General features: G+C 41.5%; 1 protein-coding gene across 2 annotated transcripts; it reads left to right on the top strand.

Annotated features, from left to right (window-relative positions):
• The first annotated feature begins 8,711 nt into the window (after window positions 1–8,711).
• Window positions 8,712–14,096, top strand: nod2 (nucleotide-binding oligomerization domain containing 2). 2 transcript variants are annotated; one of them, XM_034529801.1, is made up of 10 exons: window positions 8,712–9,595; window positions 10,310–10,436; window positions 10,727–12,509; window positions 12,625–12,708; window positions 12,804–12,887; window positions 13,013–13,096; window positions 13,163–13,246; window positions 13,499–13,582; window positions 13,688–13,771; window positions 13,873–14,096. In XM_034529801.1, exons 1-10 carry the CDS (start codon window positions 9,098–9,100, stop codon window positions 13,943–13,945), a joined length of 2,985 nt encoding a protein of 994 aa, XP_034385692.1. In that variant the 5' UTR covers window positions 8,712–9,097; the 3' UTR covers window positions 13,946–14,096. The 2 variants fall into 2 exon arrangements, with proteins under 2 accessions (XP_034385692.1, XP_034385693.1); XM_034529802.1 differs by lacking the exons at window positions 12,625–12,708; window positions 12,804–12,887; window positions 13,163–13,246; ... (1 more) ...; window positions 13,688–13,771; window positions 13,873–14,096 and having other exon boundaries at window positions 13,013–13,061.
• The last annotated feature ends 762 nt before the right edge of the window (window positions 14,097–14,858 follow it).

The raw sequence follows: 14,858 nt of genomic DNA, 5'->3' as shown, positions 1-14,858 counted from the left end.
CTTTTTTTCAAGGCATGTGGCTGCAACATAATCATGATCTTTGCTTTATCAATTTAGGTAGGCGCTTTCATCCAATATTGTCCATTTGTAATTTGTTACAAAACGTCAAATAGATGGGCCCAACCATCCATCCATATCTATATTTCTCCACAAACATGCGGATCCACAGAGAGGCTGAGTGGCCATACGAGGCCTTCAGGATCACAACTAGATGACACCGGGTTTGTTTGGATGTCAACTCTCAAAAACCAGAACATTCTGATTTAATTTGCCAATGAAAATAATTCATCTCCAATGCATTTGCATTTTTTTTGGTGGGTGGGTGGTGTCCGTCTTTTCCTTTTTTATCTACTTTTATGTTCCTTTTTAACTTTTCGAAGAAGTCGGCCGGATTGACGCGAATGGCAACAGGAAGTGACCGTGTGCATGCGTGGTGAACTCCACTGTGTCGTCACCGCGGTGTCACACAGGGCTCCCAAATCTGTCTGACCACAGCTGCTCGCCACGCCACGCTCTCTACGTGCACACACACTTTCATCTGCAGCTTAGCAGCTTATCTCCGGTCGGGGCGACCACAGAGCGGCGGCCTCTTGGCAACGTGATACGCTTCCCTCTCACGAACGCGGCTATTTGTGTAAGCAAGGCGGTGTACTTGTATCATCGTTACAAATGGTTTCTATCCTTACGGGGGTTATTATTACAGCTGCTTTACTCATTTCAGCTATCAAAAGCATCCATATCAGAAGTGTGAAGTAATCCGTTACAATTATGACAGCGAATTTACGCATATTTTACTACATTTTCTATTTTTCTTACAGAAGTATTTTAAAATATATGGTCAAACAAATACACTCTGTTGGGCACACATTGTCCTTTTTAGAAAGAAAAAAAAATTACCTGAATTACTAATTTTTCTTTGCCAAAAAACTTTAAAAATCCATTGACCATTTTACGAATTTTCTGCTGGGGTTTGAATTAACATGGATGTCTACGACAAATATCTAAAATGCAGAACCCTTTAAAAGTATGACGTGGCCCTTCTATCTATATATAGGCTTTAGATGCACTAAAGCGCCCCCGAAGAAAACATATCTGTGGTTAGCTAGTATCTTAAACATCTTGATATTCCTGAACCATTAAAGTTCTTAGAATGTTATGGATGAATTCATTCATGAATACATTTATGAATATAATTATGTGGGCAACCACATCATGGTCAGCTTCATTGCTTGTTCACCAAAAGTATTTTGTTAGTATTGATAAAAGTAGATGGAGAAAAGAAAAGAATTGAAAATTATTTAAGGCGTGCACAAGTGAGCATCACTCAAAAAGAAACTTGGCAAATCGAGTAAATTCCCTGCTTGCTCTGCATGAAAACTGCTTTGCTATATTTGCCATAACTAATGAAAGCCATGACAGCTGAGTTTCATAGTCTTCAGGGAAAGAAAACACAATTTGGAGCTATAGTCCGAACCTTATGTTTTAAGGGAAAGGCACTTCATGAGATTAAAGTTCTTAATAAACCACGAGCCCGGCAAACAGAAACCATTTAAAAGTTAGGACTGTGTTTTGAAATGTAGATTTTAGTTATGAATCAAGGCTCTTTGTTAGTGATCTTTAAAAAAAAATATATATATATACATGGTCCAAAACTTCTTGCACGTTTCACATGCTGTATAGCCAGAGGGGACATGACTGTATCCTCCTGCATCCTCTCTCCTCTGGAGCCTGGCATGAGACTTACTTTGACTTTGATCTGCACTCCTTTCAACTCTTCACACATGTTGGTAATAGCCTTGGTGTTCACGGAGATTTTCTTCTCCGGTGCAGAGTAACGGTTGGATAATGCATTCACGCCTTTTGAAATGACAGCACTGTGTCTCTTTGGGTCGGGACGCTTCATACGTGTTTCAGGTCAAAAGAGGCAGGGCTGGTAGAACATGTTCTACAAGCTCGGGCTTAAGTTTGCTTTGGAGTTTTGGAGAAAGATGATCTCCACTCGCTACTTTATAACACATTTATTACAAACGGTGTACAGTGGAAGGTTCACTTTCCGTCTGTTATCTTCTATATCTTTATCTATAAAGCTCCAATAGGAGTCCAATATCAAAAAAAGTCAAAGGATCTTTAGGTGTTGATGGATTCCTTAATTCTCAACAAAGTGAACAAAGGCCACCATCTTACAACGTTGGGAAACTACTGTCTGAGCAAAGGGTACGTGATCTTTTATAGATGAACAGTACCCACAACGATTACAGTGAGCCATTACTGTGAGAATCATCCTCCAGAGGGCTGTACGCAATACACTGAAGATAATAAAGAGCAGCAGTAAGGGGAGCAATGCTCTCTGAGACAGCACAGAGGTGTTTAAGACGACATATTCATTCACTTACTCTAATAACTACCAGCGCCTAAGAGGATTTATCATTTATATTATGTTACCAACTCTGTACTGTTATTATACGGGACTCATTCATTCCTGTAAAAGTTGCTTACATGAAGCCCAAAAGGTTCAACTTCCTGGGTGTAAAATTACTTGAATCTCCTGCATCCATGGGCCCAGGAGGCAAGAGCGCCCGCATTTCCTTTAACCCCCGCATCCCAAGTGCTCCGCCTCGGGTGAACATATCTGGATTTGGTTATTAGTAAAGTCTATTTAGGTGTCCGTATCCAAAGAAACATCCCGTGATTTACAGATGCTGCTCCCGGGGGCTTGCAGGAACAGCATCGGTCTATCAAGACAATTTTCAATAAGCCAAACCGTTGAATTTCAACTTCTGGGTCCGTCACATGATAACATTGGGCCCAAAAATTTGACTCGTAAAGATCGTTGACTACGTCAGAATATCCAGCATCCAGCAGCCAAAGTAAATGCGACCAGTCATGTAATATGTCATTAGATGTCATTTCAGTCAGAGAATAATGGTCCCATCTGTGGCTTTTCTGTATTTAGAGCTAATAAATTGATGACTGTCACAGAAGAATTCAACATTAGTAGGGACTATGATCGGCTAAACCCTTCCTGATGTTGTCTTGGTGTTGTTGGGAGACATGGGTTTCAGGGAATGGTCTTTTTGTGTAGAAATAAACCCAATCCCTTTGTTGCCACTGTCAAAAAGAAAGCAATGATATTGACTTAAATATAGGGAAATGAGAGGCTGCCATAATATGTTCAGTGGGCTTTGTTTCCAGCAGATAGGCACAGAGCTTTGAAGTGTGGATCGGCACAGCGGGGTGCGAGCTTCTGTAAAGGCAAGATGCTAAACACTGAAGATGAGAAGGACATGAGGTAGTCTATTACCAATACAGAAGCAAAGAGAGAGAAAAAAGGCAAATCCAATGATAATGTACATCTGTTCCAGTGAATTTATGAGCTTTGAACATTTTTTTCATGTGGGATAAGTGGATCCTTTTTTTTTTTTTTTTTTACAGAATCTCACAACTTCAAAGTAGATTCACTTTGGATAATGCAAATGATTGGAATATGCAGGTTCCTGCCTCCTCAAGTGCATGAAAAGAAAGAGGGGAACGGGAGAATTAACGCTAATTGGCATGGAAGTCTTTTATGTGTGGAAAGAAGGGCAAAAATAAAACACTTCAATTATTGTCAAGTTCATTCAATTAGGAAACAGGCTGACAAAGTTCAGTGTGCCGGACCCCTCGAGCCGACTGCATCAAATGTCACTTTTAATTATAGACGGCTCCTTTGTTATATCTGATGAAATTATAATTAGCAGGATTAAATCCACCCTATAATCACCAAGCTGCCACTGGAGAAAGAGGCTCCTTTGTTCCGCTCCGATGCAGAGGTGGCCGGGGCTTTAGCGGGGGACACGTTATTCATCAGTTGCTCCTTAATTTTGCTTTTCATGATCAGTGCACTGCTTACACTATTAATATCACCCTCCCCATACTGTATGTGTTAAACATTAGAAAGGAAACCCCTCAAAACACAAACAAAGCAAAGGAATGGAACAACAATATGAAGTAAAAATGATCCACAATGCAATCAATACAAGCGACAATCATCAATTTGAGGTTTTACCTATTTTCTTTTTTTTTAATGCTCCCTTAGATTAATGACACAAAGGGTTCATTTGTGTGAGGGAGAGATTTCTTATCGTGCTGTGTCATCAAACGACTGGGAAAAGCAAAGCAGAAAAGACGGCTCCTTTTTAGGATAAAGGCAAAAATACTGGGTATAAAAAGAAATTGTTTTTAAGTGGAGTACTTTTAGATAGTTTGAAGACAGTACATGCACTCTCATTGTCAAGGATGTTGTGTTACCATGCACTGGATGCTAAAGTATATACAAAAACCTACACACTGAGGATGTTGTTGGTTATGTATTTGTGTCCATGTGATATCCAACAACAACATTGAAGGGCATGGATATCCATTGATTCATAACATGACTGTCCACTCCTAGGAGTGGTAATTTGTTCGAATATGAAATGCTGAAGGTCTAAATGTTGACCCTCTGTCTCATAAATAGTTATAGTCGACAGTGATGGATGTTTGCCGTTGTCTGGCCATTTAACATTCACTTTAAACCTGACACTTTATGACAGCGCCCTTCAACTTTATAACATGTGGCACGCACCGCAGGGCGTTTAATGCTGAAAAAACCCCATGTGAAAAGTCGTGGACCCCCTCTTCAAGTTGTTCATTCACTTCATTTTTTGCAAAGAGCACAGTTCAACTTTTCCAGATCACAAAGCAGCTCTCTGGACTTCTAGAGGCTGACTCCAGACTTCTCCAGATAGCAAGAGAATAAAACAAGGCTCCAGAAAGTTGCATTGGTTTTTAGCAGATCGTTGGAGCTCTTTCTTTTTTGCAACATCAAAGGCAGCCGCGGCTCTTTGATGTGGCAGCATGCTGTTTAAGGTACAGAGTGAATGGAGAGATGTCAAGCTGCAAGGTGCCTCTGTAGTTTACGATGAGTGCTGCAGAGAGCTGCAGATGAAAGGAGCAAACAGAGTTTGATAATGAATGTCCAACAAGTAGGACCCGTCTCAGACAGCGGGCGCCCAGCGGGGTGCCTGCGCTAACCTTGAGCGCAGCACCCCGAACCCCGGGCCGACGCTGGAGACCAGACTCCTTCAACTTGGCCGCCCTTGAAAAAAAAAAAGGGGTGAGCTCTCAGATGTGAGCTTTAATCTTCCCGTCAATTAAATCCTGATTGACACGCACACACAAACACACACACACACACATGCATGTTCATGCACACGTGCGTGATGCCATCCACTTCCTCTGTTGAATGCCTACATTTCCGGCTTCAGGAAGCCTTCATTGTACACTAATCCTTCCAGCGTGTGAGTCTATATGAGGCTTGAATGTCTTCATTTTTATAGTACTGCATAGGGATCCTCTTGATGTTAATGTCTCCATCAATGAAAAGAGGTATTCCACCTATATTTGTCACTCCTCTGTCTCAGAGGAATTGGAGATTACAGGTATATAACTTACTTGACACCATGTGGTAAAGTGGTTGTCATGGTTCTTGGTATATTTATAACACGCTGGTAGTAAATATGAAGCTCTCAATATTTGTATAAAGTCTACACAAGGGAAATCCCTGGACAGATCCTTTTAGTTGCATCATTTGTCCGGGCACTGATAATCCTCCCTGCTGTTTGCTTAGTGGAAGCTATACATGTCAATTCAATCAAATATGATGTTGAAGTTGTAGCTACCCATATATGTATCATAGAACCATTCAAAACAAATAAAGTCCAACAAGTGTGTGCCTTTGGAGTAATTTAATAGTAAAAACGTTGTCAATCCCCACGTTAACTCACTGACTCTTATATCCAAATGTGTTACTGTGGAATCCTAACTGTGTTTTGTTCTGGAGAAATCTCTGAAAGCAGTGCAAACTACATTTCTAAATAATGAATATTGAATTCCTAGTTGCCTGTCCTATGCTGTATGCAAAACATTTGTTTTTCGAATGAACAAATTAACGAGTACGTGGTTATATAAGTGTTTTCCTAAAACAAAATTTAAATTGCAGGTGGGTGTAATCTCTCTTCCTCCTTGGCTTTACATACTGTTGCTGTAAAGATCCCTTCCTAACGTGATGCAAATAGCTGAAGTTAGAATTAAGCTGGATGGGACAAACAATCCCGATCTTTCTCCCATGACCGCTGTTCATTCCCCGTCTCTTGCGAGAAGACATTGATGTCTTTGTCGCGTAACAGTAACGGCACTTCTGCAGTTATTTTGACCCAAACAATAACCTTTTTCCTCAATATAAACTTTGCCTAAACTAACAAAGTTGTTTCATGTAAAGAAATACGTTTATTTTGGATAAGACTGTTGCTGGATAAGACTGTTGTAGGAAAACGCGTGTTTCATAAGATATCATACAAACTGTTGATAAAAAATGTATTTACTCTGTTTTGTTGTCGTTTGTAATTTTGCTTACATAGGAAAATCATGATTACATCTTTAAATTGTGTTATTCTGTTTACCGTGTACATTTTATCATGGCTGTGCACTCTTTCTTTGCCCAAATTTGCATTATCAAAAGATAAATACATAACTTCTGAGCATGAGGACGATTGGTTATGCTCAATAACTTGCCTGTAGATTTGACAGAACTCCCTGAAGCAGATCAGTGAGGTGCTGACCTGCTTCTGGGAGTTCTGTGTCTCTGGCTAACCAACGGATGCTCAGACTGTACGTCAGTGCACCTGGCTGAACGCTGAGCTCACCACATGTGAATGCACAGCAATGAAATGACTGGAGCCAACGTATTCTATCTCTGCTATGGGAGATGGTTGCATCCAGCATTATTTATTGACATACAGTTTAAAACTGGTGGAAAATGTTGTTTAGTGGCGGGCAGCAGAGTACACAGAGTTGAGGAAACTCCATATGGAGCGATACTTGGCTTTAGGGCTCAGGAAACTGCAATCTGAGGAGAAGATCTTCCACGCCAAGTTTAAGTCAACCTATCTGCGTTTATATGGTGGAAAAAAATTATGTGGGAGAACACAAAAATATTTATTTTGCCAGATGTTGAAATCTGTCTTGAGAATAAACCAAAAACAACCTCAAAAAACATGAGGTATGATGCCTATTAACAAGTCAGTCTTCAATCCAGGCTCAGCACATATTGAACAGGAACTGCAGCCTCTGACCCTTGACCCTTGACCCTTTGCCGTTACAATGCAAAAACATTGTTTTGCTGCCAAATCAATATCAGGATATGTGACACATACATCTGATCCCTGTCCAACTCATCTTATTCAAACTAATTTCCGTAATCCTCATATATCATTATTTCATATATTTATATATACTGTGTTTCTCAGTCTCTTCATTAGTAATCCAGAAGGTTATATAGTCCAAATGACAGAAGTTGGAGCCACGTAACATATTTCCCTTTTCAAAAGGAGATGTACTGTATGTTGCAACTGATGATAGAAAAACTCAGAGATGTCTTTGGGGACTATGTCTTTATTCTCTTTATTGACAATTTCTTACCTTCCTTCTTATCCAGCCAAACTCCCCTGGACCCCCTACTGTGATTTGGATGGCACAACTCCATGTTAGAGCTTCCCATAGGATACCTGACAGAGAGCACTCTGCGTTGCACTCCCCTTGGTGGAGTTGCCTCTTTCTTAGACAAGAGGAAGTAGAAGAATGGAAAAAAAGAAGCTCACTTTAGAAAGTCTTATTCCAGTCCGTCTGCCGTCGTGTGTTTGAAGATGTACCCAAAGGACTGCCTGAAGAAACACAATAAATGAATCATGGTACTATAATAACAGTAATGACAAATCATCTGACTGTCCAAAAAGTCATTTTTGAACGTATTTAAATGTTGACATCAAAGAATGCAAGGGGAGTATGAGACATTCACGAGCTGTTTCCAGGGCAGTGTTTTATATGCACTTTTTGAAGTTTACATCACATACACAGCATGCTGGCTAGGCTGCAGGTTCCCAGTCTCTACAATATTATTGCTCTTATAACACTGCAGAAGATTATCATACTGTGCATTTATTTCCAACACACCATTAAGACCCGCTCATGCCAGCTTCTAATCAACGAAGGATGTCCAATTAAACCAGTGAAAATGAAGATGATCAGCACAAAGAGAGGTGATATAGGTAAAGCACAGCTTCTGACATTTAAAAATGAAGGAAAAAAATGTGACAAAAGGGGAAATAGATTTTTTAAAAGTACCAGCCTCTCGAAAAAGTCTGGTTGTTTTATTTATGCAATAGTTCCACCAAGTGGTTACATGAGCAAATTGCAACCATAGAGGAACTACCAGCACGGACCTGCAGTTTTCCCTAAGTCTAATTCTGGGGTTTTTTCTCGTAAACGTGTCAAATGAACCGTGAATAGATCCACTGCTTCTGCTTTTTATTTAAAAAAAAGTATAATTCCTCTTTCATGGTAGCCTCTAAATGCAAGAGGATGTGGAAAGGCCATCACGCCCCAGTGAACAGTTGGCATGTGGAAAACTATATTCAACCTGTGAAATTGTTATAGTTGTTCTTCTATATGGGAAGTCATTAACTGTCGCCCATTGTATCGCAGTTCTGTGGCAGTTGCATCTCATTTAGATGCAGTTTCCATTTGACAGGAACACTGCGCAGCTCCACTTGGTAGCAGCGCAGGGTTTTGCTTTCAGTTGCGTTATGAGGAAGTCCAAAGCAGTGCAGTGATTCGGCTTGATTGACAGATGGAGGGAAGAGAGTTGTAGAAAGTCTACTGTGAGGGATAATATTACAATCGCAAAAGGTTACTTTGCTTTTGCGGTTGAGGGCCGTTTGATCATCCTCTTGTGTTTTTGTAAATGTTTTGTTTGGGATTTTCTTTTTTTAATGTTCAGGTGTTCCTGTTTTGTTTTGATTGCGCAACATTAACACGCACACAACTTTTTTTTCAGTGCGTATGAATCAACATCAACAACCAGTGTTGTCAGTAAGGATCCTGACCCTGAGGTGGGCGACACCTGAGTGGATGACCTCGGGGCATGGTGACGTAGGTGTGGGCGTTCCCCGTGCCAGTTTGTGAAACTGAAAGCAGCAGAACGGGTTGGACGACCCAGAGTGGACGCTGGCATGCAACAAGCATGTTGGTCCAGGAGCTCGTGCTGAGACAACGGGCCGAGATCCTGCACGCGCTGTGCAGCAGCGGGTCGGCTGAACATCTGGAGCAGGTGCTGGACATTCTGCTGTCCCGAGGGGAGCTCATCATCGAGGACTACCAGAACATACAGGTACCGGGCCGGGCTCTGTATACCAACGCCAGACAGCTGCTCGACCTGGTTCACACGAAGGGCTCCGACACCTGTGCGCTCTTCTGTGCCGCTCTCACGCACGTGCTGCCGGAAGGGCAGAGAGTTGGCTTCTCAGTTCCAGGACGCTGTTCACATGTGGAGGAGAAAGAAGAAGAAGAAGAAGAACACCAGCGCACATCTACTCAAACTCTTCTGGCTCAAAGACCGAGTCTGGTCCGCGAGCTCCAAGGCTGCATTGAGGATGCACTGAGAGCTCTGGTCGCGTGCGGACACTTCACCTCCGCGGACTGCGACGACGTGAGGCTGCCGATACACACCCCCTCTCAGCAGGTATCACGTGACAAGCCCACTGGGAAACCGACTTCCTGTAGTGTTTCTTTACCTTTTCAATTTGCTTGGAATTAAAACTGGTGCTTAGTTTTTGCATTCCCTTTTTTATTTTTATTATTGGCAACTTGGGATGTTATACAGGAATTTAAGCTGTTGCTGGTTTATTTATGTTAATATTCCTCAGCTTACCTGCAGTGTATGTGTTGTTGTTGTTGTTGTTGTTGTTGTTGTTATTGTTGTGGTTGCTCAATCTAAATGGACAGTTTGAATTTCGCTCAATCACTTTAATGAATGCTCTCTTTTATGTGCACAGTAAATATTAGTCTAGCACCAGCAGCCTGTTTGCTTAGCTTAGAACAAATATTTTTAAAGGTCACCAGTCACAAGTCTTTTTCAGAAAGTTATACGCCACCAATAAATAGTCTATCACATAACCCCCTATAACACAGCATGGTGTCTTCTTTAGACTCGGGGTTATGCAGAGATTCAACATGTTAATGAGGTAACTTTAGAGGAGCTCGTAGGTGGACCCTTCTTCCTTTTGGACAGGCTAGCTGTTTCCAGTCCTTATGCTAAGCTAAACTATCTGCCTGCTGGTGCTAGCTTTGTACTTAGCATACCAAACTTTAACCGAAGAAAGCAAATACTGGTATTTCCCAAAATGTAGAACTATTCCTTTAATAATGAATCTGTTGCCACTTGTATGTCAATCAGGCAAGGCGTTTGCTTGACAATGTCAGATCAAAAGGTGAACCAGCAGCGAAGGTTGTACTGCAGTACGTTCAGCAAAAACAGGAATCTGGATCTCTGCTAAATCAGGAGAATTGGACTCCTCCCAAAGGTATGTCATCATCCGTAATGCGTGCAGACAGACACACTGAACCTCATAACATAACCACATATTTATAGACAAGCTTAATATAAATATTCAAATATACGCACTTCCTTTCAAAACACCAAAATGGCAGAGCTCCAAATATAAAACAGGGTTGAGAAAAAATTTGAAAAGAGCTGTCGGCACACCACCATTCAGAGTTACGGAATATATATAGATACAAATAGTATACCTTTGCAATATGTATTTATTGCAGTTTATCTCATGTGTAACATACAGTATGCTTTTTGTCACAGAGGTCTTAAAGTACCAGAAGAAGCTCAGCAGTTCTATGTCTGCGCAGTCCTGCTTCCTCAGTTCTTATGGAGGGACCAGCCACATGTCTCTGGATGACATCTACACTGACGGCCAGCTGGAACTGGCTCATAACTGCAAAGATGTCCATGGACCTTTGGGCCTGGAGGACATAGTTGGCACAGCGGGTACAGTGAACGCGGAGGCCGACACAGTGCTAGTGTCTGGGGATGCGGGCGGTGGGAAGAGCACCTTACTCCAGAGGCTGCACTTGCTTTGGGCTCGGGGCACCGCCCTTCAGGACTTCCTCCTTCTGTTTCCATTCAGCTGTCGCAGGTTGAATTCAGAGCGGCAGGAGCTGTCTGTCCAGGAATTGCTGTTTCAGCACTGCTGCTGGCCAGACAGGGAGCAGGAGGAGATTTTCCAGTTCATCCTGGACCACCCACATCTCATCCTCTTCACTTTCGATGGCCTGGATGAGCTCAAGCAGGGCTTTTCAGATGAGCACTGGCTCTGCTGCCCCACTCAGCGAGCACCTGTTCACATACTATTGTTCAGCTTGATCCAGGGTTCCCTCATGAAGGGTGTGCGGAAAGTGGTGACGAGTCGCCCAGAGGCAGTGGGCCCTGCATTGAAGAAACACCTCCGCAAGGAGGTCATCCTGCAAGGCTTTTCCCCAAGTGGGATTGACTGTTTTGTGCACAAGCATCACCGTGACCCCACTGTGGCTGCTAAAGTTTTGGAATCCCTACAGAAAAACACTGCTTTACTTGGACTGTGCCATAGTCCTGTCTTCTGCTGGATTGTCTCACAGTGCCACAAGGAGCTGCTAGGTTGTGGAGAAGGCGGCCCACAAACAATCACAGACGTTTACCTTATGATCTTACAGCACTTTTTCCAGCACCAAAGCCCCCTTAAGAGCACCACGGGGTCAGGTTGGCTTCAGGAGAACTTAAACACAGCCTTGCATCTCGGGCAGCTTGCCTTTGAGGGAATAGGAACAAGCTGTTACATCTTCTCAGGTACAGACCTTGAGGCATGTGGTGTAACTGAGAAGGATATCTGCATGGGCTTCCTCATACAAAGCAAAGATATGTCCTCAACCCACAGTAAACGCTTTGAATTTCTTCATGTGATTACGCAATGCTTCTTTGCTGCTCTGCACATTGTTTTGTCAAATAACACTGACCGTTCAACTATCCCGAAGCTCTTTGAGCCTCCCAACAGGAGAGCCACAGGTCTGAGGAGCAGCACATGCTTCGGGGCCTGCCTGCCTTCCACTAACCAACAGGAGCAGGCTTTTAAGGGGGAAGCTACATCATCGGAAACACCAAATCTGCAAATCACAGCCACCTTTGTGTCTGGACTATTGTCCCAGCGCCATCTGAGCCTGTGGCTCCACTGCTGCCCCAGTGCCGTGATGGAGAAGAGGGTCAGACAGGTGGTGAGGTGCCTGTCCAAAGGCATGCATAAACACTTTAAGTCTATCTCTCCACCTGTAGAGGGGGAGAAGAAGAGCATGCATGCAATGCCAGGCTTCGTCTGGCTGATCAAATGCATCTATGAAATGCAGGAGAGCACGATTGCTAAAGATGCCATGAGTAAGCTGGAGGTGGACCACCTGAAACTGACCTACTGTAACATCGGTCCTGTAGAGTGCACTGCTCTAGCCTATGTGCTCCAGCATTTGAGGAATCCTATTGGCCTCCAGCTTGACAACAACTCTGTGGGTGATGTTGGAGTGGAGCAGCTCCTTCCCTGCATGCACATTTGCAATTCCCTGTAGTGAGTATGAACAGATTACATGATTCCTTCCATCTCTTCATTATGGTGGATAAAGCTTGCACAACTAAAAGGCAAAACACACATGTTATGCTCATGTATATTCTTCCATTATCAGCCTCAGAAATAATAACATTACAGATGAGGGAATTCGCAAACTGCTCGCCAAAGTTATCCAGTGTGACAGCTTCCGGAAAATTGCGTAAGTCAGTGTTGTCTAAATGATTAATAACGCTATCACACGTCCCAAATTACGTTTGATCAATTACCTTTCATAATCAGTTTGTTTGTCTCTAGGCTTTTCAACAACAAGCTAACTGATGCTTGCACACAGCACTTTTCTCATCTTCTGAAGACCAAGCAGGATTTCCTTGCTCTTAGGTCAGCACATGCAGTATTTTCTGCAGCACTCATCAGATGTGACACTAAAATGGAACTACGATGATACGCACAAAGTCTGTGAAGCTTGTAATGAATAGCAAATCAACCGCTTTACTTCTTCTCAGGCTTGGCAACAATAACATAACAGAAGAAGGAGCAAAGCAGCTGGCAGAGGGACTGAAACACAACCATTCACTGGCGTATTTAGGGTAAACGTCTTCCATACTTTTATTGGTGGTGCATTTCTATTTACTAACCTTTCTTTGTATTCCCAGGCTTTGGGGCAACAAGATCGGAGATGCAGGAGCAGTGGCCCTGGCCAGTGCTCTCGAGAGCAGCACGTCTCTGGTGTGGCTTAGGTAATATTTGCTTTGAATATTGGAACCGTGGGTTTATTTAAGATAGTGTTGACAATGTATTACACATGTGAACATATTCAGATATGTCCGACTTCTGTGTAGCTGCATAATGACCACAATTGCATATAACAATATGTTTATGTAAGTACAACATTGACACATTTGAACCTTTTTAGTTAAAAGCAATACAGGTGTCTTACTGCAGCTGTATAATACTTAACCTGAATACAATTCTAATTTTATGAAATGCAGTCTGGTTGGCAATGGTGTAGGTAGTGAAGGAGCACGCGCCCTCTCCAACATTATCAAGAACAGCACGTCACTGGAGGAGCTTTGGTAAGGGTTGGCAACAAGTTATACTGGTACTGACAAGGAACCAATTTATATCCATAGCTTATTTTTTTAGCACTCATCGCTCCACCCTTTTATTTCCGGTATAAGGTTGACCAAGAACTGCATAACCAGAACAGGGGTGGAATGTTTGATTCAAGCCCTAGAACACAATACTCATGTGAAATCAGTATGGTGAGTAACGTTCCCACCCTTTCTTTTGTGGTTACTCAACCACAAAAATCAATTCATGACATTGTCATGAAATGATTCTGTCCCTTCCTATTACACGACAGGTTGATAAACAACGACCTCAGTTTGGAGGAGGTGGAGGAGCTGACACAACGGGAATCAAGACTGATCTTCTGATTTGGTGATGTTTTTTGGACTGTGTATTGCTTTAAGAGCTTTTTCTATTTATTGTAAGAAATATTTATATGAAAAATGTGTTTGCTGAAGTGGACCTTGGTTTTCTGCTTTCAGAAATAAAATGCCACTTTTTTGGTTAATCCAAATACACAAAATCATCTAACCTTTGTCTCAGGTTTTATTTATATGTGTAGGTTGTGATTACATAAAACCACATCACCACTATTACTAGTATCGTTACTACTACTAACGATAATAATAATAAAGTTTTTTTGTCTAAAAACAAACATAAGAAAATAAGTTTCCTGTAGTCAGTGGTGGTCATATTACACATGATATTAGTCATATTACACATATTCACAATACTTCAGTACAGTTTTGAGAAAGACTTGCATTTATTTAGATTTTATGCTAAATTATACTTCTACATCACTACATATTATCTACATCTTATTGCACTATATATACATACATAGATGTACAGCTATAGTTACTAGTTTCAGATGAATATGTTCATCCAAAACATATGATCTTCTGAGAAAATATGACATCCGTCCCAACAGTATATTGAGCAGTGGCTAATAGCTCTTCTTGAGCCAGCTGCAACATTGAAATGCTTCGTACATATGAATGCATTATTACCTCAAATCCAATAATATAAAAATGCATGCATTATATAATGTATTATACTCTAAAAGAGGCCAATTCTGCATATTGAGCACATTTACTTTGATTATAAATAGGATACATGTTGCTGCCAATAAGTTTCTTGTTTTAAATATATTTCAAGTTTTTAAAAGGAAAAAAAAACATATATAAAGAAAATATATATATATATAGATATATATATATATATATATATATATATATATATATATATATATATATATATATATTCCACATTAAATACTTC

Source organism: Cyclopterus lumpus, chromosome 3, assembly GCF_009769545.1.
Source record: "Cyclopterus lumpus isolate fCycLum1 chromosome 3, fCycLum1.pri, whole genome shotgun sequence".
Classification (NCBI taxonomy): Eukaryota; Metazoa; Chordata; class Actinopteri; order Perciformes; family Cyclopteridae; genus Cyclopterus; species Cyclopterus lumpus.
The sequence above is the reverse complement of the archived record's forward strand: the minus strand, read 5'-3'. Positions and strand labels throughout refer to the sequence as shown.

Coding starts and splice junctions, on each gene's coding strand:
- nod2 (XM_034529801.1), top strand. CDS start 9,098: ATGTTGGTCCAGGAGCTCGTGCTGAGACAACGGGCCGAGATCCTGCAC. Junction 12,510..12,624: donor CACATTTGCAATTCCCTGTA/GTGAGTATGAAC, acceptor TTCCATTATCAG/CCTCAGAAATAATAACATTA. Junction 13,772..13,872: donor ACTCATGTGAAATCAGTATG/GTGAGTAACGTT, acceptor ATTACACGACAG/GTTGATAAACAACGACCTCA.